Source organism: Salmo salar, chromosome ssa12 (genome assembly GCF_905237065.1).
Source record: "Salmo salar chromosome ssa12, Ssal_v3.1, whole genome shotgun sequence".
In the NCBI taxonomy this organism is placed as follows: Eukaryota; Metazoa; Chordata; class Actinopteri; order Salmoniformes; family Salmonidae; genus Salmo; species Salmo salar.
In genome coordinates this window covers 84,227,362-84,250,517 of record NC_059453.1, presented here as the reverse complement: position 1 = coordinate 84,250,517, position 23,156 = coordinate 84,227,362, and the positions used below count along the sequence as shown (strand labels likewise).

Sequence of the window (23,156 nt, the reverse complement as noted above, 5' to 3'; positions counted from 1 at the left end):
TTCCCTTAGAGTATGCCGATTTGGCTATCGCCTTCAGTAAGACGAAGGCGACTCTATTACCCCCCCATCGACGAGGGGATTGTGCGATAAACCTCCAGGCCGATGCGGTTCTTCCTAGGAGTCACGTGTATCCTCTGTCTCAGGAGGAGACAGTGGCTATGGATACATACGTCACTGAGTCCTTGAGACAGGGATACATTCGGCCCCCGTCTCCTCGAGCTTTTTTTTCGTGAAGAAGAAGGAGGGAGGTCTGCGCCCGTGCATTGACTATAGAGGTCTAAATGCTATCACAGTGGGTTTCAGTTACCCGCTACCTCTCATTGCTACGGCAGTGGAGTCATTTCACGGGGCGCGCTTCTTCACGAAATTAGATCTCAGGAGCGCATATAACCTGGTGCGTATCCGAGATGGAGACGAGTGGAAAACCGCATTTAGTACCACATCGGGCCATTATGAGTACCTCGTCATGCCGTATGGGTTAAAGAACGCTCCCGCTGTCTTCCAATCCTTTGTGGACGAGGTCCTTCGGGACATGCTCGGGCAGGGTGTGGTGGTGTACATCGATGACATCCTGATTTGCTCCACCACACGCGCCGAGCATGTGTCCCTCGTGCGTAAAGTGCTTGGGCGGCTGCTGGAGCATAACCTATACGTCAAGGCTGAGAAATGCGAGTTCTTCAAATGAGCCGTCTCATTTCTAGGATATCGCATTTCCACCTCGGGGGTAGAGGTGGAGTGTGACCGCGTGACGGCTGTGCGTAATTGGCCAACCCCAACCACTGTGAAGGAGGTGCAGCGGTTCTTGGGGTTCGCTAATTATTATCGGAGGTTTATCCGGGGTTTTGGCCAGGTGGCGGCTCCCATTACCTCACTGATGAAGGGGGGCCGGTGCGGCTACGATGGTCAGCAGAGGCGGACAGAGCCTTCCATCGTCTGAAGGTTCTGTTTACCAACGCACCCGTCCTGGCGCATCTGGACCCCTCCTTGCCATTCATAGTGGAGGTGGACGCGTCCGAGGCTGGGGTAGGAGCTGTGCTATCGCAGCGCTCGGGCGTTCCTCCGAAGCTCCGCCCATGTGCCTTCTTTTCTAAGAAGCTGAGCCCGGCGGAGCGCAACTATGATGTGGGGCACCGGGAGCTGTTAGTCGTGGTCAGGGCTTTGACGGTGTGGAGACATTGACTTGAGGGGGCACGTCACCCTTTTCTCATCTGGACCGACCACCGTAACCTGGAGTATATTCGGGCAGCGAGGAGGCTTAATCCCCGTCAGGCAAGGTGGGCCATGTTTTTTACGAGGTTTCACTTTACCCTCTCGTACATTCCAGGTTCCCGGAACCGGAAGGCTGACGCACTGTCGCGTCTCTACGACACCGAGGAGCGGACCATCGATCCTACTCCCATACTCCCCGCCTCTTGTCTGGTGGCACCGGTGGTCTGGGAGGTGGATGCGGACATCGAGCGGGCGGGTCGGTCAGAACCCACTCCTCCTCAATGTCCCGTGGGCCTGAAATACGTTCCGCTTGGTGTTCGCGATCGCCTGATCCGATGGTCCCACACTCTACCCTCCTCGGGTCATCCTGGGGTGGAACGGACAGTGCGGGGCCTGAAGGGAAGGTACTGGTGGCCCACCTTGGCTGAGGATGTTCGGCGTTATGTCTCTTCCTGTTCGGTATGCACTCAGTGCAAGGCTCCTAGGCACCTGCCTCGAGGGAAATTACAGCCCCTCCCCGTTCCACAGCGGCCTTGGTCTCACCTCTCGGTGGATTTCCTCACGGATCTCCCGCCGTCCCAGGGGAATACGGCGATCCTGGTCGTTGTGGACAGGTTCTCTAAGTCCTGCCGTCTGCTCCCTTTGCCCGGTCTTCCTACGGCCCTGCAGACCGCGGAGGCCCTGTTCACCCATGTCTTCCGGCACTATGGGGTGCCCGAGGACATCGTATCTGATCGGGGTCCCCAGTTCACGTCCAGGGTGTGGAGATCGTTTATGGAGAGGCTGGGGGTCTCGGTCAGCTTGACCTCGGGGTTCCACCCCGAGAGTAATGGGCAGGTGGAGCGCATTAACCAGGATGTGGGCAGGTTCCTGCGGTCGTATTGCCGGGACCGGCCAGGGGAGTGGGCGCAGTTCGTGCCATGGGCCGAGATGGCCCAGAACTCTCAGCGCCACTCCTCTACCAACCTATCACCCGTCCAGGTGGTATTGGGGTATCAGCCGGTCCTGGTGCCATGGCAACAGAGCCAGACGGAGGCTCCTGCGGTGGAGGCATGGGTGAAGCTCTCTCAGGAGACCTGGAATGGTGTCCAGGAGTGCCTAAGGAGGGCTGGTGAACGTCACAAGGAGAGCGCTGACCGCCAGTGTATAATCCGGGGGACAGAGTCTGGCTCTCGACCCGGAACCTGCCTCTCCGCCTGCCCTGCCGGAAGCTGGGTCCGCGGTTTGTGGGGCCGTTCAAAGTCCTGAGGAGGATAAACGAGGTGTGTTACAGGTTACAACTCCCTTCATATTACCGTATTAACCCCTCGTTTCATGTGTCTCTCCTCAGGCCGGTGGTAGCTGGTCCACTGCAGGACGATGAGGTGCTGGAGGTCCCCTCGCCCCCCCTGGACATCGGGGGTCCCCGGCGTACACAGTCCGAGCCATCCTGGACTCCCGACGTCGGGTCGGGGGCCTGCAGTACCTCGTGGACTGGGAGGGGTACGGTCCGGAGGAGAGGTGCTGGGTTCCGGCGGCGGACATTCTAGATCCACCTATGCTACAAGAATTCCACCGTCGCCGTCCGGATCGGCCGGCGCCTCGCCCTCCGGGCCGTCCCCGAGGCCGGCGTCGGCGCGCGAGGGGAGGGGTACTGTCACAGTATCTAACGAAGGTGGCGCCCCTCCTCGGTCGGGCGGCGCTCAGCGGTCGTCGTCGCTGACCTATTAGCTGCCACCGATCGTTGTTTCTGTGTCTTTTGGTTTTGTCTGTCTATCTCGCACCTGTTTTGTGTTTGTCATTAGTGGGGGGTTATTTAGTGTGTATTTTCAGTTGGGGTTCTCGTGCGGGACTGTTTATTGTCCACTCAGGACAGTTGTGATTGTAAACTGTTATTGTCTATTATATTGCCGGGCTGCGCCCCGTGCGCTTTTTTTTCCAGTGCGCTTATTTTGGGAAGGTGTTTTCCCCTGGCAGACTTCGCCACGCGCCTGGTGCCCTACGGCTATTGCGTGTTACTATTATTATTAAAACATAGTTGCTCCGGCCCTCTGTCTCCTGCTCCTGATTCCACATCTCCACTGGTCCTAGACGGTCGTGACACTGGGAGACAAATTCACCTTTCAGCTGGAAAATAACCTAAAACACAAGGCCAAATATACACTGGAGTTGCTTACCAAGACAACATTGAATGATCCTGAGTGGCTTAGTTACAGTTTTGACTTAAATTATCTTAATCCTATGGCAAGACTTGAAAATGGCTGTCTAGCAATGATCAACAACCAACGTGACAGAGCTTGAAGAATTTTTTTAAGCATGTGCAAATATTCTACAATCCAGGTGTGCAAAGCTCATAGAGACTTACCCAGAAAGACACAGCTGTAATCACTGCCAAAGGTGATTCTAACATGTATTGAGATCAGGGGTGTGAATACTTCTGTAAATGAGAGACTGTATTTCTGCATTTAATTTACAATAAGTTAGCTAACATTTCCAAAAACATGTTTTCACTCACATTATGGGGTTAAGAGCATCATAATGTGAGTGAAAACATGTTTTTGGAAATGTTAGCAAATTTATTGAAAAAAACTGTGTAGATGGGTGAGAAACAAAATCAATTCAATCTATTTTGAATTCAGGCTGTAATACAACATGTGGAATAAGTCAAGGGGTATAAATACTTTCTGAAGGCACTGTAAATGACGTGAGCAAGATAAACACAGTCAGACAATGGGTCATTCAAATCGACAAAGCATCTTTATTATTGTAAGGAGTTGGTATTATCATTTTTCGGTACATTAATAAGCACATTTTACATTTGAGTCATTTAGCAGACGTTCTTATACAGAGCGACTTACAGGAGCAATTACGGTTAAGTGCCTTGCTCAAGGGAACATCAACAGATTTTTAACCTAGTCGGCGCAAGAGTTTGAACTAGCGAATGTTTGCTGAACTGGCACAATGCTCTTAGCCGCTAGGCTACCTGCCACATTCCTAATTTTTGTGGTCTTTTTAAATGATTCCATTCATTGTTCTGAATGAAACTATCCCACAATTATTGATTCAAAGTCTGGATGGAAAAACCTGAGAATGATAACAAGTGACATTGGTGACATACTACTAGTATAAAAATTCCTACATGTCTCAGCCTTTGAATGCACAGATAATTTCCAGAACATTTCAGATGAAGTCCACAGACAACAACGATAGAAAAGTCAGTTTAAGGCATCTTTGGCCGAGATTGATCCACATTGTGTCTCCTGGACAGCAGGCAGTTGTGTGGGTCAGATGAGAGACGAGCAGGAGGCCTCTGTTTCAGTACAATCGGACCTCGTGTCTGTCTTTGTTAGAGAGATGGCTTTCTCTATCAAAGTGAGTGTGGTTGCTGATTAAGCCAGGGTATCACTTCCAGCACACAATTATGTTGGGGTCATTCTCCAAGCGCTCGTCCAGCTCTTTGTAGCTCATTCCTGCAAATACAGGGAAAGGCGCTGCCATGAGAGATTAGAGTATAGAACGATTTCTCAAAATACTTATCCAGCCCGCTGTAATTATTAATCTTCCTAAACACATTTGTCATCACTATAAAACCAGCAATGTGTCATCATAAACGTCTTAACCTACCCGTCTTGCAGCAGATTTCGTCGTAACTATGGCAACCAGTGTAAAGGCGTGGTGGGCGGCTCCTCTCGTCTCGTGTCACCTTAACAGGATACTTCTGCAGACGGCGAATGAGAGCCTTCATCAGTCCATACTGGATCAGCCTCCTGTTTGAGCACCACATGATATAAACAACACTATTCTCTACACTTCTCCGCGTAGATGAAGATTAGCTATCTAGCTAAATCTGGTGCAATGGCATGTTGTACATGGTCCCTGACAAATAAACAAATAAATAAATATGGACATTGAGGTCCATGTCAACCACATAAACATCATGAGTCAACATGGATGATTGGTAACTCACCTCTCATCTACCCTCTGCAGCTGCTGTGAGTAGCGGGAGCAAAGGTCGCGAACTGTGGTGCCTGGAGTCAGACCACAGTACAGCTGGAACACATCCCTTAAACAGGCTCTCTTCTGTCCTGAAGCACACAGACAGCAGAACTTATCATACACTGACTGTAACAAATTCTAACTCGTTCTGACTACAACTTTCCAAACTGGCTGTTACCTTTCTTGGTGACATAGTTGAGACACTCCTCCTGAATGGACCTGTCATCTATCAGGCTTTGGACTGTAGGGGTTGTGCAGTACACATTGGAGTACTGGAGAGACACAACATACAGTGTGTAAGCAGGACTGTACACACACACACACCACATTTCAGATGAAGAAGACATTATGTAAAGACGGTATTGTTACTGAGGGTTTCATTACCTGAAATATTGATACCAAGGTTACAACACCATAATACCTGTAAAAAAGAATGTTATCTTAGAATCTATTCCATGGTTTCATAGGTAAATGTTGCATGTTTCATCATAAAGAATGTTCTCTTTGAATCTATTCCAATGGGTTCATTATCTGTTGCTTCATATTACCAGTTTTACAGCACTCACAGTAAATTCTGTACGGCGATCCGGACTAGATTAAGTTCAACATCCGCTTCTGCAGATATCTTCTGGATATGCCTGAACCCATCAATGTAGGCCAGGATCTACAACAGAATTCAACACATTTCTGACATCATTTTCATCAGCGCTTTAATCTGAGACAGGTGCATGATGACATCGCACAGTACTGGTCCAAAATTTGGACACACCTACTAATTCAAGGGTTTTTCTTTATTTGTACTATTTTCTACATTGTAGAATAATAGTGAAGACATCAAAACTATGAAATAACACATATGGAATCATGTAGTAATCAAAAAAAAGTGTTAAACAAATCTAAATATATTTTACATTTGAGATTCTTGAAAGTAGCCACCCTTTGCCTTGATGACAGCTTTGCACACTCTTGGCATTCTCTCAACCAGCTTCATGAGGTAGTCACCTGGATTGCATTTCAATTAACAGGTGTGCCTTGTTAAAAGTTAATTTGTGGAATTTCCTTCCTTTTAATGCATTTGAGCCAATCAGTTGTGTTGTGACAAGGTAGGGGTGGTATACAGATAAAAGGGGTCCATATTATGGCAAGAACAGCTTACATAAGCAAAGAGATACGACAGTCCATCATTACTTTAAGACATGAATGTCAGTCAAGTTTCTTTAAGTGCAGTCCCAAAAACCATCAAGCTCTAGGATGAAACTGGCTCTCATGAGGACCGCCACAGGAAAGGAAGACCCAGAGTTACCTCTGATGCAGAGGATAAGTTCATTAGAGTTTACTGCACCTCAGATTGCAGCCCAAATAAATGCTTCAAAGAGTTTAAGTAACAGACACATCTCAACATCAACTGTTCAGAGGAGACTGTGTGAATCAGGCCTTCATGGTCAAATTGCTGCAAAGAAACCACTACTAAAGGACACCAATAAGAAGAAGTGACTTGCTTGGGCCAAGAAACACAAGCAATGGACATTAGACCGGTGGAAATCTGTCCGTTGGTCTGAGTCCAAATTTGAGATTTTTGGTTCCAACCTCTGTGTCTTTGTGAGACGCAGAGTAGGTAAATGGAGGATCTCAGCATGTGTGGTTCCCACCGTGAAGCATGGAGGAGGTGTGATGGTGCTTTGCTGGTGACACTGTTGGTGATTTATTTAGAATTCAAGGCACACTTAACCAGCATGGCTACCACAGCATTCTGTAGCGATACACCATCCCATCTGGTTTGCACTTAGTGGGACTATCATTTGTTTTTCAACAGGACAATGACCAAACACATCTCCGGGCTGCGTAAGAGCTATTTGACCAAGAAGGAGAGTGATGGAGTGCTGCATCAGATGACCTGGCCTCCACAATCACCCATCCTCAACCCAACTGAGATGGTTTGGGATGAGTTGGACCGCAGAGTGAAGGAAAAGCAGCCAACAAGTGCTCAGCATATGTGAGAACTCCTTCAAGACTGTTGGAAAAGCATTCCAGATGAAGCTGGTTGAGAGAATGCAAAGAGTGTGCAAAGCTGTCATCAAGGCAAAGGGTGGCTATTTGAATAATCTCAAATATAAAATCTATTTGGATTTGTTTAACACTTTTTGTGGTTACTACATGATTCCATATGTGTTATTTCCTAGTGTTGATGTCTTCACTATTATTCTACAATGTAGAAAATAGTACAAATTAAGAACAACCCTTGAATGAGTAGATGTGTCCAAACTTTTGACTGGTACTGTATAGACAAATCATTGTTTCTCTGAAACCCTTGATGGGATGTCAGCCACACTGTAGCCACACTGCTTGTCAGCCACACTGCTTCCGATATGGATGAGGCGTGGGTCTATCTGTGTGAGCCACTGTCGGTGTGGCGGAAAGACCTACCTGTTGAGTGGTGAGATCCCACTGGGATTTGATGAAGTGGTCTTTGCACTGAGTGAAGACAGGCACGTCATACTCCTGCACGATCAGAGGGTCCCTGCGCTGCTCAATCAACTTCAGGTTGATTGTATTGGACTCATCTAAATAAGAGGGAGGGAACGAATGGTGTGTGAGAGAAAGAGAAAAGACTGTCTGACACATTGCTGAGTACAAATGCACACATACCGATGGGTAAGGTACAGGCTCCGGTAGCATTTAGCTCCTCTAACAACGTGGACATAATAGGTAGCAGTTTCTGTTTGCTCTCCTCGTTCGATATGAACCCACTCTCCAGCTGCAAAATAAAGAGAAATATTAACACTATGACCTGTATATCCCATAAGACATTCAGATCTTGTGATGTTTTCAAAAAGAGCACCAGCCTCTAGGGAGATCCTTTTACCTCCAGCGTTGTGAGGTACCCTGACAGCTTCTTGACAATCGGCTCAAGGGCACAGGTCTTGGTCCTTGCATCGCATACAAGGCCCAGGTTAAAGAGCAGAGCATTACGGCTGTACTTCTTGTGCTCGATGCACACCGGACAACCAATTAACTTCTTCCCCATGGCCGTTCTACATCAATCAAAGACAAGTCCATATTATGGCAAGAACCACTCAAATAAGCGAAGAGAAATGACAGTCCATCAGTACTTTAAGACATGAAGGTCAGTCAATTCGGAAAATGTGCAGTTGCAAAAACCATCAAGCACTATGATGAAACTGGCTCTTATGAGGGCCGCCACAGGAAAGGAAGAAATTGCAGCCCAAATAAATTCTTCACATAGTTCAAGTAACAGACACAAGAGAAAAAAATAAGACCTGTTGTTAAATTGGACCATGAATAAAAATATCCTAATGTAAATTCCCAAGTGTACGTACACAGTTATGAGTTTGTTCTGCAGTTCTGGTTTGGTAATGATGTACACCTGTACTGTGTCAAAGAGCTCCCGGGATATGTACTCCTCTGGAACCTGGAGGATAGAACACAATACAAAGATGGGAAAAGATAGAACACAGCCCCAAAAGATCCACAGATGACACAGTCTTTATTGCCCTCTCCCACCTGGACAAAAGGAACACCTACAGTATGTGAGAATGCTGTTCATTGACTACAGCTCAGCATTCAACACCACTGTGCCCTCGAAGCTCATCACTAAGCTAAGGACTCTGGGACTGAACACCTCCCTCTGAAACTGCATCCTGGACTTCCTGACAGCCCGCCCGCAGGTGGTGAGGATAGGCAATAACACAGCCATGCTGACCCTCAACACGGGGGCCCCTCAGAGGTGCATGCTTAGTCCCTTCCTGTATTCCGTTCACCCACAACTGCGTGGCCACGCACAACTCCAACATCATCACTAAGTTTGCCGACAACATCACTAAGTTTGCCGACAACATCACTAAGTTTGCCGACAACACGACGGTGGTAGTCCTGATTACCGACAACAATGAGACAGGTTATAGGGAGGAGGTCAGTGACCTGGCAGTGTGGTTCCAGGACAACAACCTCTACCTCAACGTCAGTAAGACAAAGGAGCTGATCGTGGACTACAGGAAACGGACGGGACTCTCCCATCCACATCGACAGGGCTGTAGTGGAGCGGGAGGAGAGCTTCAAGTTCCTCGGTGTCCACATCACTAAGGGTCTATCATGGTCCAGACACACCAACACAGTTGTGAAGAGGGAACAATGCCACTTCCCGCTCAGGAGACTGAAATTATTTGGCATGGGCCCTCAGATCCTCAAAAAGTTCTACAGCTGCACCATCAAGAGCATCTTGACTGACTGCATCACCAGTATGGCAACTGCTTGGCATCCGACCGCAAGGCACTACAGAGTAGTGCGTACGGCCCAGTACATTACTGGGGCTGAGATTCGTGCCATCCAGGACCTCTATACCAGGCGATGTCAGAGGAAGGCCCAAAAAAGTGTCAAAGACTCCATCCTCCCAAGCCACAGGCTGTTCTCTCTGCTACCACACAGCAAGCAGTACCAATCCACCAAGTGTGGAACCAACAGGACCCTGAACAGCTTCTACCCCCAACCAATAAGACTGTTAAACAGCTAATCAAAGGGCTACCCGGACTACTTGCATTTACCTTTTTTGGCACTAACTCTTTAGCAGTGACCACACACACTTACTGACACCCCCGACACACACACGTAAACTGATGCAACGCACACACTCACACTTTCATACTCACCACATAAGCTGCTGATAGTCACTTAACCTCTACCTATACAGTGCATTCGGAAAGTATTCAGACCCCTTAACTTTTTCCACATTTGTTACGTTAAAGCCTTATTCTAAAATGGATTCAATAAATAAATGTACTCATCAATCTACACACAATACCCCATAACGACAAAGCGAAAACAGGTTTTTCGAAACGTTTTCAAATGTATTAAAAATAAAAAACAGAAATACCTTATTTACATAAGTACTGAGACCCTTTGGTATGAGACTCGAAATTGAGCTCAGGTGCATCCTGTTTCCATTGATCATCCTTGAGACGATTATACAACGTGACTGGAATCCACCTGTGGTAAATATCGGAGTAAAACCCAAGCCATGAGGTCGAAGGCATTGTACATAGCGCTACGACCATGAGGTCGAAGGAATTGTACATAGCGCCACGACCATGAGGTCGAAGGAATTGTACATAGCGCTACGACCATGAGGTCGAAGGAATTGTACATAGCGCTACGAGACAGGGTCATGTTGAGGCACAGATCTGGGGAAGGGTACCAAAACATTTCTGCAGCATTGAAGGTTCCCAAGAACACACTGGCCTCCTTCATTCTTAAATGGAAGAAGTTTGGAACCACCAAGACTCTCCCTAGAGCTGGCCGCCCAGCCAAACTGAGAAATCGGTGGAGAATATATATATATATATATATATTTTAATCCCAGCCCCTGTCCCTGCAGGAGGCCTTTTGCTTTTGGTAGGCCGTCATTGTAAATAAGAATTTGTTCTTAACTGACTTGCTTCGTTAGATTAGAGCAGTAAAAATAAATGTTGCGTCACACCCGTGGTATACGGTCTGATATACCACAGCTGTCAGCCAATCAGCATTCAGGGCTGGAACCACCCAGTTAATAATCCATTTTAGAATAAGGCTGTAACATAACAAAATGTGTTAAAAGTCAAGTGTTCTGAATACTTTACGAATGCATTGTATGTACAGTACAGTACATAGGTACCTCAATTACTTTGTGCCTCTGCACATTGATTTAGTACTGGTACTCCCTGAAAAGCCATGTTATTTTCTAAACCCTATATATAGCCAGTTGTGGAAAAAGTATCCAATTGTCATACTTGAGTAAAACTAAATATACCTTAATAGAAAATTACTCAAGTAAAAGTGAGTTACCCGGTAAAATACTACTTGAGTAAAAGTCTAAAAGAATTTGGTTTTAAATATACTTAAGTATTAAAAGTACAAGCATAAATAATGACTAATTCCTTATATTAAGCAAACCTGAGGGCACCGTTTTAGTTTTTTACTTATTTATCGATAGCCAGGGGACCCTCCAGGACTCAGACATCATTTACAAACCAAGCATTGTTTTGTGAGTCTGCCAGATCAGGGGCAGTAGGGATGACCAGGGTTGTTCTCTTGATAAGTGTGTGAATTTGACAATTTTCCTGTCCTGCTAAGCATTCAAAATGTAACGAGTACTTTTGGGTGTCAGGGAAAATGTATGGAGTAAAAAGAACACTATTTTGTCAAGGAATGTAGCAAAGTAAAAGTTGTCAAAAATATAAATAGTAAAGTACAGATACCACAAAAAAAAAACTACTTAAGTAGTACATTAATGTATTTTTACACCACTGTATATAGCCATGTTATATTTACTCGTTATTCACTAGGTCACTATTTCTATTTTTGATCTCATCTTTAACTGTTGGAAAAGGACCCGTAAGGTAGGCAGTTCACTGTTAGTCTACCCGCCAGGTTGTCTACGAAGCATGTGACAAATAAAATGCGATTTGATTAGAAAGTTAGCTTGACACTCGTTGCAAAAACTGTCAAAACATATACTGTACTGTACACCTACCTGATAAGTAATCTTTGGTCCCAGTGTGGGGTGAAACTCACTAAAAAATATACACTCTATTCGACTCATCCCCATGAAGACGTTGTAAAAAGGACTTTAAACTTCAGGTAGTATAATAAAGAAAGAAAGCAACTCCAACTGCGTCAATCTCTTACTCAGTTCTCAGACAATGTGAATGCTCAATTGAAGATAAATATTTTTGAAGAAGACCTACAGTAGCTGTGTATCTAGTGGTTGTAAGTCACTCTTGTTACTGTAGCTAGGTAGTAGCTATGACTCCTAATTCCTAACAGAGCAGGGAAGGGTTGTTGTTGACAGTCTACCCTAGCTAGCTAGTCCAGCTAACTTAGCTCTCTGGCTAATGTGGAAACATACAACTGGATCCTCTTGTATTTCCTTGCAATTGACGACCAATCTGTGTAAATGTCATGCAAAAAATATACCACAGCGTAAATACAATCGAACAAGTGGTATGCTAGCTAGCTATATGGCTAACAACAACCTTGCGCTATCGATGAAACATGGTGGAGTTCCCGAACATAATTTACCCGTACTGCGCTTTACGGATGGGTACGTTCCAGGACACGCCAAACAAGTTGATGGATGTCAGATTTGGGAAATTAAATCTTTATAGTAAATGTTAAATATATGTAGATCCAGTATGAATTAATTTGAAGCATGTACTGCAATTTGCTTCTTAAAAATGTGGAAGATTTATATATTAATCTGATGCACTTTTATTCTGAAAAAAGGAATGATGCCCGGAAGTGAATACCCCTAATGAATGATTTAAATTGTTGGTTCTTTTGTATTTAATAGTTAGTACAGTCAACTTACTTAGACCACATTCAGCTGGTTTTACACAATATTCATTAATATAGTCAAACGCTTATATTGGAATTTCACATTAGCTACATTTTTTACCTTCTTTATGTCAACTGCTTCACGTGTTGGTCTTGTGTCAAGAGAAAGTGGAATACCATGTGGATACGATTACGAAGACGATTGAACGAGGTTTATAACTGCTTTAAACCACTTAAAGACGGATTTATTGGACACAAGGTAAATTAAGATGACCTTTCCTATAAAGTGTTGCACGTGGATTGCAAGCAACGTGCGTTGTTTACAGTATAACCATAGCTGGAATTAATTATTGAATGAAGCCTCGTAATATATCCTCATAATATTCTCTCTATCGCCGTCTCGCTCTCTCCCTTCCTCCAGTGGCTGTGCACGTCTCCGTGTGTGGCTGAATGCGTCCCAGCCTTACCTACAGCTAGCAGGCTCACGGTGGAGCAAGCTGTCAGGTTATGGACAGGCCATTTCCAGCAAAGAGGTGTCTCAGAGCCACATCTCTCCAGCCAGTACATCATTGCACATTTGCTTGGTGCTAAAACAGTGAGTTTCTGAACCCAAAATATGATCCTTGCAAATCGTTTGTTCACCTTTCCAGCTTGTATCCTTGTCAGTCTATCGGTCTCCCACTGAAGGAATCATCTAACCCTCAGGCTCTTCCCCTCACAGTTAGAGGGCATTGGACAGGACAGGCTGGCTGAATTCCTGACACAAGAACAGACAGAGCAGACATGGGAGCTCTGTACCAGACGTCTCACCAGGTACATACAAGCTTAGTCTAAACGTGCTATAGTCAGTGACAGTGCACTTGACCTATTCTTCTGTCTCTGTGAAAGGCTAAGAATTTCATTGGAAAGTGTAGCCTACATTGCGTGAACATGTGAAATGTGCTGTGTGTTCAGAATGCCAGTGCAGTATGTGATTGAAGAGTGGGACTTCAGAGATCTGACACTGAAGATGAGACCTCCCGTGTTTATCCCCCGACCTGAAACTGAGGTACACTTTTTTATTTAACCTTTATTTAACTAGGCAAGTCACTTACACACATACTATAAAACAAGTTGTTTGAAATACAAGGGACCATAGTCTCTTGTGATAAGAGTGCATTTACATATTTCATTCTGTGACTGTCGTCAGAATTTCCATTGCAGAGACATGACCTTCTGTCAAGCTGTGTGTGTGTGTGTGTGTGTGTGTGTGTGTGTGTGTTGTGTAGGAGCTGGTTGGCCTAGTGCTTACAGATCTCCAGATGAAGCAGGGGACTGGATTAAGTGAGGAGACCAGTTTCAGGTGCCTGGAAGTGGGTTGTGGCTCTGGTGCCATCTCCCTCAGTCTACTTAAGAGCCTCCCACAGGTGTGCTCTCCCGCTCTTTTACTTTCTCCCTTTCTTTCAAATCATGTTCCTTGATCTCTGAGCCCCTTCACTCGAACAACACTGCTATTTTAGTTTCTCTCTCCCAGCTCAGAGCTATTGCTTTAGATAAAAACAAGGATGCTGTGGATCTGACGAGAGAGAACTCACACAGGTAATCATGAAAACACAGGATATCAATTTTACTTTGATTAGCTGATTTTGATTAGCGACATTAATTAATGTTTTGTGAATATGTGCAAACCTGATTGGCTGTATGTTACAGTTTGGGGTTCCAAGACCGACTTGAGGTTCACCATATGGATGTGATGAGAGGTAAGGTCAATAGGAATGATGGGGGGAGGGATATTATAAAATCGGTAAAGGAAGATAAACCATACAGATGTTACATTCATATTTGCCAATTTCAAGGGTGTGATTTTATGTTATGTTCTAGATGCAAACATAATTGTGAGCATGTGCAGTCCAGTCTCCGCTTTGGTCAGCAACCCTCCGTACCTGTTCTCAGAGGATATGACATCACTTGAACCTGAAATCCTCAGGTGAGATGAGCAGTCGCACGCACACACAAACGCACGCACACTTAGAGTTCAAATGGAGGTATATGAACTCCAGTGTTCTGTGCTGACATCCTCAGGTTTGAGGACCATGCTGCTCTGGATGGGGGGAAAGATGGCATGCAGGTGATAAGACACATTCTGACTCTGGCTCCAAAGCTCTTATCAAACGATGGGTAAGGCACTGGGTGTATTTTCTGCATCTAGAACATAACATAAAATCACACCCTTGAAATTGGTCAATATGAATGTATCATTGCTATCTGTATAATATCCCTCCCCCCATTGTTCCTAGTGACCTTACCTCTCATCTTATCCTTATGGTGAAACTCAAGTCAGTTCTGGAGCCCCAAATTGTATTGGAAGTGTTTATGCAGGCCACAGTGTTTGTTTTTAAGGGAATAGTCACAGTAGGCCAATATTATTTTAGGTGTACCGTTTTGTGGCGCACACGAAGAAGCTTTCTGTCTAGTCACTCTGTTGGATCTATTGTAAAGCAGATCTCACCACTTTGATCTCTGTTTTTCAATGGTTTGAGAAGTTTCACTTCACTGTGTTTTCATTTCTTCCTGTCTTGCAGTCGTGTATACTTGGAAGTAGACCCACGTCATCCACATCTCATCCAGCAGTGGGTAGAGGAAAGTGTTGAAGGGTTACACTACTTGCACACGCATCGTGACATCACTGACAGGTCAGGAGTAAATCAGATTGCTATATCTTTGTTAAATAACTCCATTTACAAAATCTTCGATCAAGAAATGTATTAATATTGAACGCCCGATTCATATTCTCTCTGTCCCTTATAGGCCTCGTTTCTGCATCCTTCAAAAAAAGAAGTGCAACACAGATAGGACCAGCATTGAGAATGTGTGAGATATGGATCCTGTTTCACTGGCTTCAGACCAGCCTGCTACAGCCTCAACACCCACCATCTATCTGCCACGTACAGTACACACTACTGATCTCAAATAGTGTAGAAATTCACAAACACGCATAAATGGGCTACATTTATACCTGAGGACATTGTAGGTGCTAATGTGTGTTTGTGTGGCAATAAAGGAGGGTGACAGAGCGAGGAGTAGGCTGAAGGTAATTACTGAGAGGCTTTTCTTAGAACCCTCCCTCTCAGAATTTCACCCTCCCAGAAGGCATTCAGTAGTTCTACGAATCAAGGGATTCGCCCTCCCCGCTGACTTGGCTGCTGACTCAGATTCACTCTTACACAAAAGCACATTGAATCCAGCCTATACTGCCTCGTCGATTCTGCTGTGTACACACTTACCCGAGGGGGGTTTAATCTCTGTTATAAAGATAGCTTCAGATAACTGAGATTGGGCACACTGCCCATGCAACCCATTTTTTTTCTTCTGTGGATGTAGGCTATAAAGCTCTGTGGCATTTGACCCACCAAAAGACAACTGGACATTGAAGACAGGAGCAGTATAACTCATGTTGAATATTGTTTTAATAAAAAAAGGGATATGTACAGTGTTGGGGGTAAAAAAATGACAATGTTGACTAAACAAAAAATTCAACAATTTACATCTGACTGAAAAACAATTCACTGCTCAGAAACAGAAAGAAAACCTCTATCCCTCATAGCACGAGGATGCACCATGTGTTTTCCAGTGAATCACCTCTGTGAATTGGGGTGGTACACAGAACCCCACTTCCCTCTGACAAATCCAAAACCAGGCACCATTTTCTAGAAGGTTCTTTCCCAAACATGGTCTCATGACCAACCTTATGTCTGACGTGGCTCCATTAGTTGCCAGTGCAGTGATGTTGTTTCCAGCTGCCAGGGACCTCTTACTGACAGCGCTCCTCAAGGTTTAGTTGAACTGTTTCATTTAATTCAGCACCAGAGGACCCTCATACATGGAAGGGGTAGTCCTGCAGGTAGCGCACCAGTGGGCGTGGCAGTGGCAGCTGGTCCGGACAGCCTGTGCTGCGGTTGATGGTGAGGCGTGTGAGGTGCTGGAGGGAGGGGAAGGCCTGGGGCTTGTGCAGGGCCCGCTTGAGCTTCAGCACTACTGTGCTCTCCTGAACTGTCCTCTGGGCGGGCTGGGCGCCATGAGTCTCCTCCACCTTGCCCTTCTGCACCTTCCTCGTTGGTCCTACGTAGTACTGCACCATGCTAGGCACGTCAGGAAAGGACAAAAGGCTGGGTCGGGCTGGCGAGCTGGAGTCTAGCAGAAACCGGGCTCCACTGTACTGGATGCGTATGCTGGTGGGGCCACGGGCAGTCCTAACAGACAGGGTCAGCATGTACAGGGGATGGCTGCTGTCTCGAATCAGAAAGGCCCCCTCTGACGCTGCCTGGAGAGCTGCATGGGCCTGACCTGCTGTGATGGCTCCCCAGTACCAGCCTGCAGAGAGAGAGAGGTCAAAGTTTATTCACTTATTCAATGGTTTAGATTTTAGTAATAATCCTGGAGTAAGCAGTCGGCTGGATGAATTGAAACGCAAGTAGCTCTTGTTACCAAAAACATTAAATCCATAACAGGGGTTTAGGGAGCCTGTTGGATGGAGTTTACAGTTTGAATATTCAATTTGCATTACCTGAGGTATCAAGGTAGAAGAAGTTTTTGGCGATGGTGCGCAGGTCATTCGTGGGGTCCCACTGTGGAGGGGTGCTGTGAAGGCAGTGAGGTGAGGAGATGCTCCCTGTCCGCATGCCCACGGGGCCCTCTGTGGGGCTGCCAGACAGCAGTGGTCTGGGGCTGTAAACAAGAGACTACAACAATGAGCACAGGACAAGTGTAGGAGACAGTAGGGAACAACCAGGTGAATCTTTCATTACATTACCCACTATCCTGTTAAAGGATAAGTCCTAATATTGTCATAGGCTAATTAATCAAGGGGCGGACTGAAACCAGAAATCTGCCCTGGCATTGCTAACACACCGGGCAATTTTTTCCCTCGAGGCCCCCTCACTGCACCATTTTTCCCCCCTCCAGGACCCCTCACCGGACCATTTTTTTTCCCCTCCAGGACCCCTCACTGGACCATTTTTTCCCCCTGAGGCCCCCATTATTAGTCAAGTAATTGTCATTTTGCACACAAAAAAAACCAAGTTAGACAGGCCCAATGGGCTGAAAATGGACCAGCCCATCTGGCATTTGTCTGAAATGTAAGATGGCCAGTCCACCCTTGGCCTTAATGTTTTTTGGGGGGGTAAAATGTTTTGCTAGAACAAAGCTCATCATTTGGGAGTGGTGGCTTTACAAGACCTCAAATCTCAACATTAAATCTCAGATGGCTCCCTTCCTTGTAACATTGGCCAGACAAAGACCCCTGACATCAAGCAGTGTCACTGACTGAGTGTGAACTGATTCAGATGCTCAGAAACGGGTTAGACTTGTCACAATTGGAAGTATTATAATATATGAATTCACAACAGGGTTGGGGTCGATTCCAGTTTAATTCGAAATTCCAATAAAATTCTTGAAATCACGCATGAAGAGGAGAATCTGTTCAATTCAATTCGAATTTAAACAATCTTCAAGTTATGGATTTTGAATTGGATTAGAATTTAAACTGTTTGGACTGTTTGAATTGGAATTGTAAAAACATTTCATTTTTGGAATGTAATATTATAATTAATGAACCTAGTATCAAATGTATTGCAGGATTTGTTTTAAATTTCAACTTGTATATTTATATTTACAGTATAGCTAGGCTATCTGCACAACAGAATTTGTGCAATTGTTAGTGATAATATTTAATTGGGAATTGAGTTCTTGGAATTTAAATATTGGAATTGACAGTAATTGAATTATTTCAGAATTCTAAGAATGACCTGGAATTGTTATTGAATTAAATGGAATTTATAGAGAAACACTACTTTTGTCTTTGCCATTTGATTTTGAATATCAACATCAAAGCATGAAATGTTACATCAAACAGGGACATACAAATGTGAACTTACCCTTGAACACAAAGAATCATGATGGTGAGTCTTCAATATTCCACAATAGTTTAATTCCACAGCGGTTTTTACGAAAATATATAGCTGGTCGATACAAAGGAATGTTCTTATTTTATTCTAATTAATGTCTCACGCAAATGTTCAGTGAATAGAGACGCATCCGAAAATGAATAAACTAATAATCTAATTCAAAAGCACTAAAATAAATGTGAAATGTAGCAGATGAGTGTTGTCTCTAAAATGGGTTCTTAGCATGTGAGGGAGGGTGTGTGGGTTCGGCTTTTAAAATGAACCAATTCCAAGAATTCTACTCTGTGATTCTATTCTGAGAAGTGTTCAGTACACCGGAGCTTCTGACGTCATGCGCACCGCCACCGAGCGTGTCCACATTTTATTATTTGAAATCTGTTACTGTGAATGCCAGTGTAAAAAATAATAATAATTGCTCGTTCCTGGTGAGTCTAAATTCATCATAGTAATTCAGTCTTTCGGTCTTGCTGCGCTCGCTGCCAGGAATCGGACTTTACCGCTACCTTCCCCCTAGTCACTTTCCAAGAATCGGTGCGATTATCTCCGCCCACGAGACCTGCAGCCAGCCCTCTACACATTCGGGGAATTGAGTCACTAGAATAATGGGTATCCGAAACGAATAGGGTTTTCCCAAATAATATAGACATTCGTCAGATGAAAATACGTATAAACAGAGGGTGAACGTAGATTTAATTTCTTACGGGTACGGGATATCCAAGTGCGTGCACTCTTTTTTTTTATATTATAAAAAAATACATGGGAGCCTACTCTGCTGACTGACAAACAGATCAATAAAAACGCTGTCTGATCCATATATAATTGGCCTACGAAAAGTGGAGACAGAAATACAATATGACCTCCATCTAACCTGGAGGAGGAAATTATTGTAAAAAAAACTAAAGCGACACTGACCCATTGCACGGATGTCCACGCGCCACGGTCTCGGTCACTCATCTCCGCCGTGACAACATGTAAGTGTTCACCTCAACACTAGCGGTTCTGACAACAATTTTGGACCCCCTTGTGGCCCCCTTAAATGTGGAGTATGAAGTAATTATTAGACAGTGGCAACGCGGAGCATGGTCTTTTGCCTGCTAATGCAGTGAAGAGAACGATATGACAACAATAACGTCTAATGTAACTGGCCCCTCTAACAGTACAACTGGCCCCAGCTTGGCCCCCCCAGTTGAAATGGTCTAGAACCGCCACTGCTCGTCAAACCACAACTCAATTTGGAGCTTATACCAACCGATTTCCAGTCAATTCGCTAATTATTCATGCGGCTTATATGCAGTAATGTCAAATAATGGTATAATAGCCTATAGTTTTTTGGGCTTGTTTTAATTGTGATTGACTTCCTTTTAACTGGTATGGCATACCACACTTTATTTTGCCTGGACCATACCGCCTTACTTTCACCCCTGCTTATAAACAAATGTGATGTTAGGTCTGGTGTGGTGGCCTAACATTAATTTGCCACTGAAATGGCTCGTTATTTGTGATAGATTTGTTCAGTAGAGTAAGGTAAGCTTTGAAACAAACTGTTGAAAAGGTAATTGAATTCGTCATCCAGCTGGGCTGACCTGGCTGGAAACCCACTGTTGTACAGGCTTTTGTCTCTGACCAGCACCAATAAACCTGTTTCAATGAATCAAGGGCTTGATGATTGAATCAGGCCCGTAGCAGTACTAAACTGGAACTGTGTGGGGGACCAGTATTGAACGACAATACACTGTTGAAGAAATGTTGTGTAATATGTCAATAGATATGGATTTTTGGGGTGCCTTTACCTTATGTTAGTCTAAACATGTAAAAAGTGTCAGATGTTTTAATTAACCTGCTCTCAAAGGCATGTGGGCTATTAGGATACTCGCTATTTAAATTAAGAAATTCCTTGCCGATCTTAATTAACAGGCTCTAAGCTCTGTGGTATTTATGCATGGCTGCCTGTGCATGTTGACAATCTGTGCTTATGTTAAAAGATGGTCATTTGCTTCCTCAACAGGCCAGTCAGTGGTGCAGCAGTCTAGTCAGTGTCCTCCCTGTCCCCTCTGTGTGTCCTTTAATAGCTGCCACAAGAGGCTCTCTTGTAATCATGCATCATCAGTCCCATGCAGTTTGTGTTTTTTTTTTTACTTATCATTTCAGTGATAAGAAAAAGACAACATACTGAAAAACATCTCCATTTCATTTAGAATTCCTCTCATTATCATCTGTTTTTACAAACATGTTTGATGCCAAACATTTAGTGGCAACAGGCAAGGTATGGACAACTAGGGTTGCAAAATTCTAGTAATATTCCACAAATGCCCTGGTTTTCCAGAAAAACTGGTTGGAAGATTCCTGGAGTCACCAGGGAATAAGCAGGAAATCCAGGAATCCTCTAACCAGGATTTCCGGGGGGGGATGGGAATTTGGGGAAAGTTACCAGAATTTTTTTAAACCTATGGACAACACATCAGATGGACAGGCTTCTTCTGTAGGTCTATGTGACATTTGCAATAGAGAAATTTGGCTGAGGCATCTGTAAGACCATCCATTGGTCTTTCATGTTTGTCAGTCCATCTGTGTGTGTAACATATGCCTCTTGGAGGGAACACAACACCCTGCTACATCTCAACTCCCCGTGGAGTGAAAAAAAGTATGTGATCTTAGGTGCGGGGAAAGACGACAGAGGCAGAGAAAAATACTGTTACAGGGAATTTATTATTCCTTAAAACACGATAAGGTGGGGGGGGAAAGGGGCTGGACCTAACCAAAGCAAAGAAAATAAGTTAAAGAGTCCCCTCTCCTACCTTCCCACTACTTACCAAAGCTTTAGCACCAACTGGCTCACTAACCAAAATACAGGGGGTGGTCCACCCACATCTTACCTAGTGTGCATAGACAGATTAAATACTACGGGTTATGTATGCCTGCATGCATCTTGCCTAAACACTCCCAAGGTGCCTTCCCCTTCTCCCCCAGAACAAATGAAACAGAATAATTACTAATACTGAGTGAACAATTTCAATAACCAAAAACACTAAGTCCTATTGGTATACACATACCTCGGAAGGAGGGGCTACAAAACAACATCCACAACTTTTACTGACCGCCACAACAATCAACACAGGACATAAAAATAAGCTCTTTTTCTGACAAAGCAACACTGACTTTTATCAAGCTGGAGAAGGAGTTGGTAATTGAAGAGCCAGCCGTTTCCCCTGACGAGAGGGAGGGGTCAGAGCTCCAATCAGCGATGGGGCCAACCAATCAGCTGCAAACACAATCGTGTGTCAGAGCGTACTCATCTGCCAACACTAATGCCTGGGCCAATGTCGCCACTTTCTGTTCATTTAAATGAACTACAAGTCTATCAGGCAGGTTTCTTTTAAAATCCTCCAACAGCATCAAATCCCGAATATCAGCAAAGGTGTTAGCTTTGCTGGCTGAACACCAGTGATTAAACAGACTTTTTGTCCCTAGCAAACTCAAAAGTACAGTGAGAGGGTTTTTGTGGTTCCTGAAGCCCTGCCTATAAGCTTCAGGCACCAACTCATAAGCCCGCAACAGTTGTAACTTTATCTTACTGTAAACTGTCTTCCAGGGAGAGAGCAGCTACTAATTCCTAGACAATATACATTGCAACTTGAGCGGCCAAACTGCGAGTGGCCTATGCAGTGCAGCGGCCACATGCTCAAACGTAGAGAAATAGGAATCAACTTCCGACTCACGAAATGTAGGGACTAAAGCAATATTTTAACTCACTTCGAAGTGGGCTTGATGACGGACAGGTTGTCAGCGTCTAGCTCCAGTGGTCGGATCCTCACCTCCTTGTCTGCTTCTAGTTCCATTTTCCTAATTTCTAAATCAAACTCCAGCTGTCTAACGCGCTCTTTATCTTTTAGCTCTATTTCCAAACGGGCCAGCCTCACCTTTAGCCTAGAGGTCCCGTCTGAACAACCCGAAGCAGAAGATAAAGGGTCAAATCGGGGTAAGGTAAAGGGGGTACGAGCAACCCCTTCCTCCACGCCGTCCTCCGACTTGGCATCGGTAGGTCTACCCATCTCTCCTGAAGCCTCCCTCTCCTCATCTTTCAACGAGAAAATTAGTTCTCACTAAACCCTCCTTGACTATCACCAAAAGCACAGCCTTTAGGGCTTTCTCAGGGATGGAGAGTTCATAATGGTCAGCTATGGCGCAAAGCTCTACTTTATGCAACCCCACCAACCGAGGGCGCTTCAATAAAATTGGAGAAGGCTGAGGCAGCCATTTTGTACACAGCAGCCTACTGAACACACGTAAACTAAACAAGTCATCCCAACTCACAACCTTACCCCCACGCCTCAATCACAGAGAGCTCAGAGCAGCGGGGTCCTGTGAATTTAATAATCCCGGATGAGCTCCCATGATGTTACGTATGCCTCTTGGAGGGAACGCAACACCCTGCTACATCTCAACTCCCCGTGGAGTGAAATAAAGTATGTGATCGTAGGTGCAGGGAAAGAAGACAGAGGCAGAGAAAAATACAGAGAAAAATTCCGTTACAGGGAATTGATTATTCCTTAAACACGGTAAGGTGGGGGAAAAGGGGCTGGACGGAACCAAAGAAAAGAAAGTAAGTTAAAGAGTCCCCTCTTCTACCTCTCCTACCTTCCCACTACTTACCTAACCTTTAGCACCAACTGGCGCGCTAACCAAAATACAGGGGGTGGTCCCCCC

General features: G+C 44.9%; 3 protein-coding genes across 11 annotated transcripts; 1 reads left to right on the top strand and 2 right to left on the bottom strand.

The window, feature by feature from the left end:
* Window positions 1–3,923: 3,923 nt before the first annotated feature.
* Window positions 3,924–12,910, bottom strand: tusc4 (Tumor suppressor candidate 4). 6 transcript variants are annotated; one of them, XM_045690432.1, is made up of 12 exons: window positions 11,708–12,232; window positions 10,073–10,185; window positions 8,523–8,614; window positions 8,048–8,216; window positions 7,831–7,939; window positions 7,609–7,745; window positions 5,751–5,848; window positions 5,569–5,605; window positions 5,363–5,456; window positions 5,156–5,273; window positions 4,813–4,955; window positions 3,924–4,679 (listed from the first exon to the last, which is right to left on the bottom strand). In XM_045690432.1, exons 2-12 carry the CDS (start codon window positions 10,148–10,150, stop codon window positions 4,591–4,593), a joined length of 1,164 nt encoding a protein of 387 aa, XP_045546388.1. In that variant the 5' UTR covers window positions 10,151–10,185; window positions 11,708–12,232; the 3' UTR covers window positions 3,924–4,590.
* Window positions 12,483–15,982, top strand: hemk1 (HemK methyltransferase family member 1). Of its 3 annotated transcripts, none has more exons than XM_014133704.2 (11): window positions 12,483–12,769; window positions 12,932–13,105; window positions 13,232–13,323; window positions 13,465–13,558; window positions 13,779–13,916; window positions 14,024–14,088; window positions 14,200–14,249; window positions 14,371–14,476; window positions 14,572–14,667; window positions 15,072–15,182; window positions 15,298–15,982. In XM_014133704.2, exons 1-11 carry the CDS (start codon window positions 12,689–12,691, stop codon window positions 15,362–15,364), a joined length of 1,074 nt encoding a protein of 357 aa, XP_013989179.1. In that variant the 5' UTR covers window positions 12,483–12,688; the 3' UTR covers window positions 15,365–15,982. The 3 variants fall into 3 exon arrangements, with proteins under 3 accessions (XP_013989179.1, XP_045547821.1, XP_045547822.1); XM_045691866.1 differs by having other exon boundaries at window positions 12,747–12,769; window positions 13,216–13,323; XM_045691865.1 differs by lacking the exons at window positions 14,200–14,249; window positions 14,371–14,476; window positions 14,572–14,667.
* Window positions 15,939–23,117, bottom strand: LOC106565979 (cytokine-inducible SH2-containing protein). Of its 2 annotated transcripts, none has more exons than XM_014133706.2 (3): window positions 21,609–23,117; window positions 17,054–17,214; window positions 15,939–16,860 (listed from the first exon to the last, which is right to left on the bottom strand). In XM_014133706.2, the coding sequence occupies exons 2-3, from the start codon at window positions 17,166–17,168 to the stop codon at window positions 16,364–16,366; spliced, it is 612 nt and encodes a 203-aa protein (XP_013989181.1). In that variant the 5' UTR covers window positions 17,169–17,214; window positions 21,609–23,117; the 3' UTR covers window positions 15,939–16,363. The 2 variants fall into 2 exon arrangements, with proteins under 2 accessions (XP_013989181.1, XP_013989180.1); XM_014133705.2 differs by lacking the exon at window positions 21,609–23,117 and adding an exon at window positions 18,423–18,969.
* Between the last annotated feature and the right edge of the window lie 39 nt (window positions 23,118–23,156).

What these genes read in the sequence shown, in the direction of transcription:
- tusc4 (XM_045690432.1), bottom strand. Translation starts at nt 10,150, where the DNA reads ATGATCAATGGAAACAGGATGCACCTGAGCTCAATTTCGAGTCTCATA. An exon ending in GGGATCTCACCACTCAACAG is followed by an intron (nt 5,849 to 7,608) that starts GTAGGTCTTTCC and finishes ATTCTGTTGTAG; the next exon opens with ATCCTGGCCTACATTGATGG. An exon ending in CGAAATCTGCTGCAAGACGG is followed by an intron (nt 4,680 to 4,812) that starts GTAGGTTAAGAC and finishes CTCTCATGGCAG; the next exon opens with CGCCTTTCCCTGTATTTGCA.
- hemk1 (XM_014133704.2), top strand. Translation starts at nt 12,689, where the DNA reads ATGTGGATACGATTACGAAGACGATTGAACGAGGTTTATAACTGCTTT. An exon ending in ACGAGAGAGAACTCACACAG is followed by an intron (nt 14,089 to 14,199) that starts GTAATCATGAAA and finishes TGTATGTTACAG; the next exon opens with TTTGGGGTTCCAAGACCGAC. An exon ending in CATCGTGACATCACTGACAG is followed by an intron (nt 15,183 to 15,297) that starts GTCAGGAGTAAA and finishes TGTCCCTTATAG; the next exon opens with GCCTCGTTTCTGCATCCTTC.
- LOC106565979 (XM_014133705.2), bottom strand. Translation starts at nt 18,442, where the DNA reads ATGATTCTTTGTGTTCAAGG. An exon ending in ATGATTCTTTGTGTTCAAGG is followed by an intron (nt 17,215 to 18,422) that starts GTAAGTTCACAT and finishes TCTTGTTTACAG; the next exon opens with CCCCAGACCACTGCTGTCTG. An exon ending in CTTCTACCTTGATACCTCAG is followed by an intron (nt 16,861 to 17,053) that starts GTAATGCAAATT and finishes CTCTCTCTGCAG; the next exon opens with GCTGGTACTGGGGAGCCATC.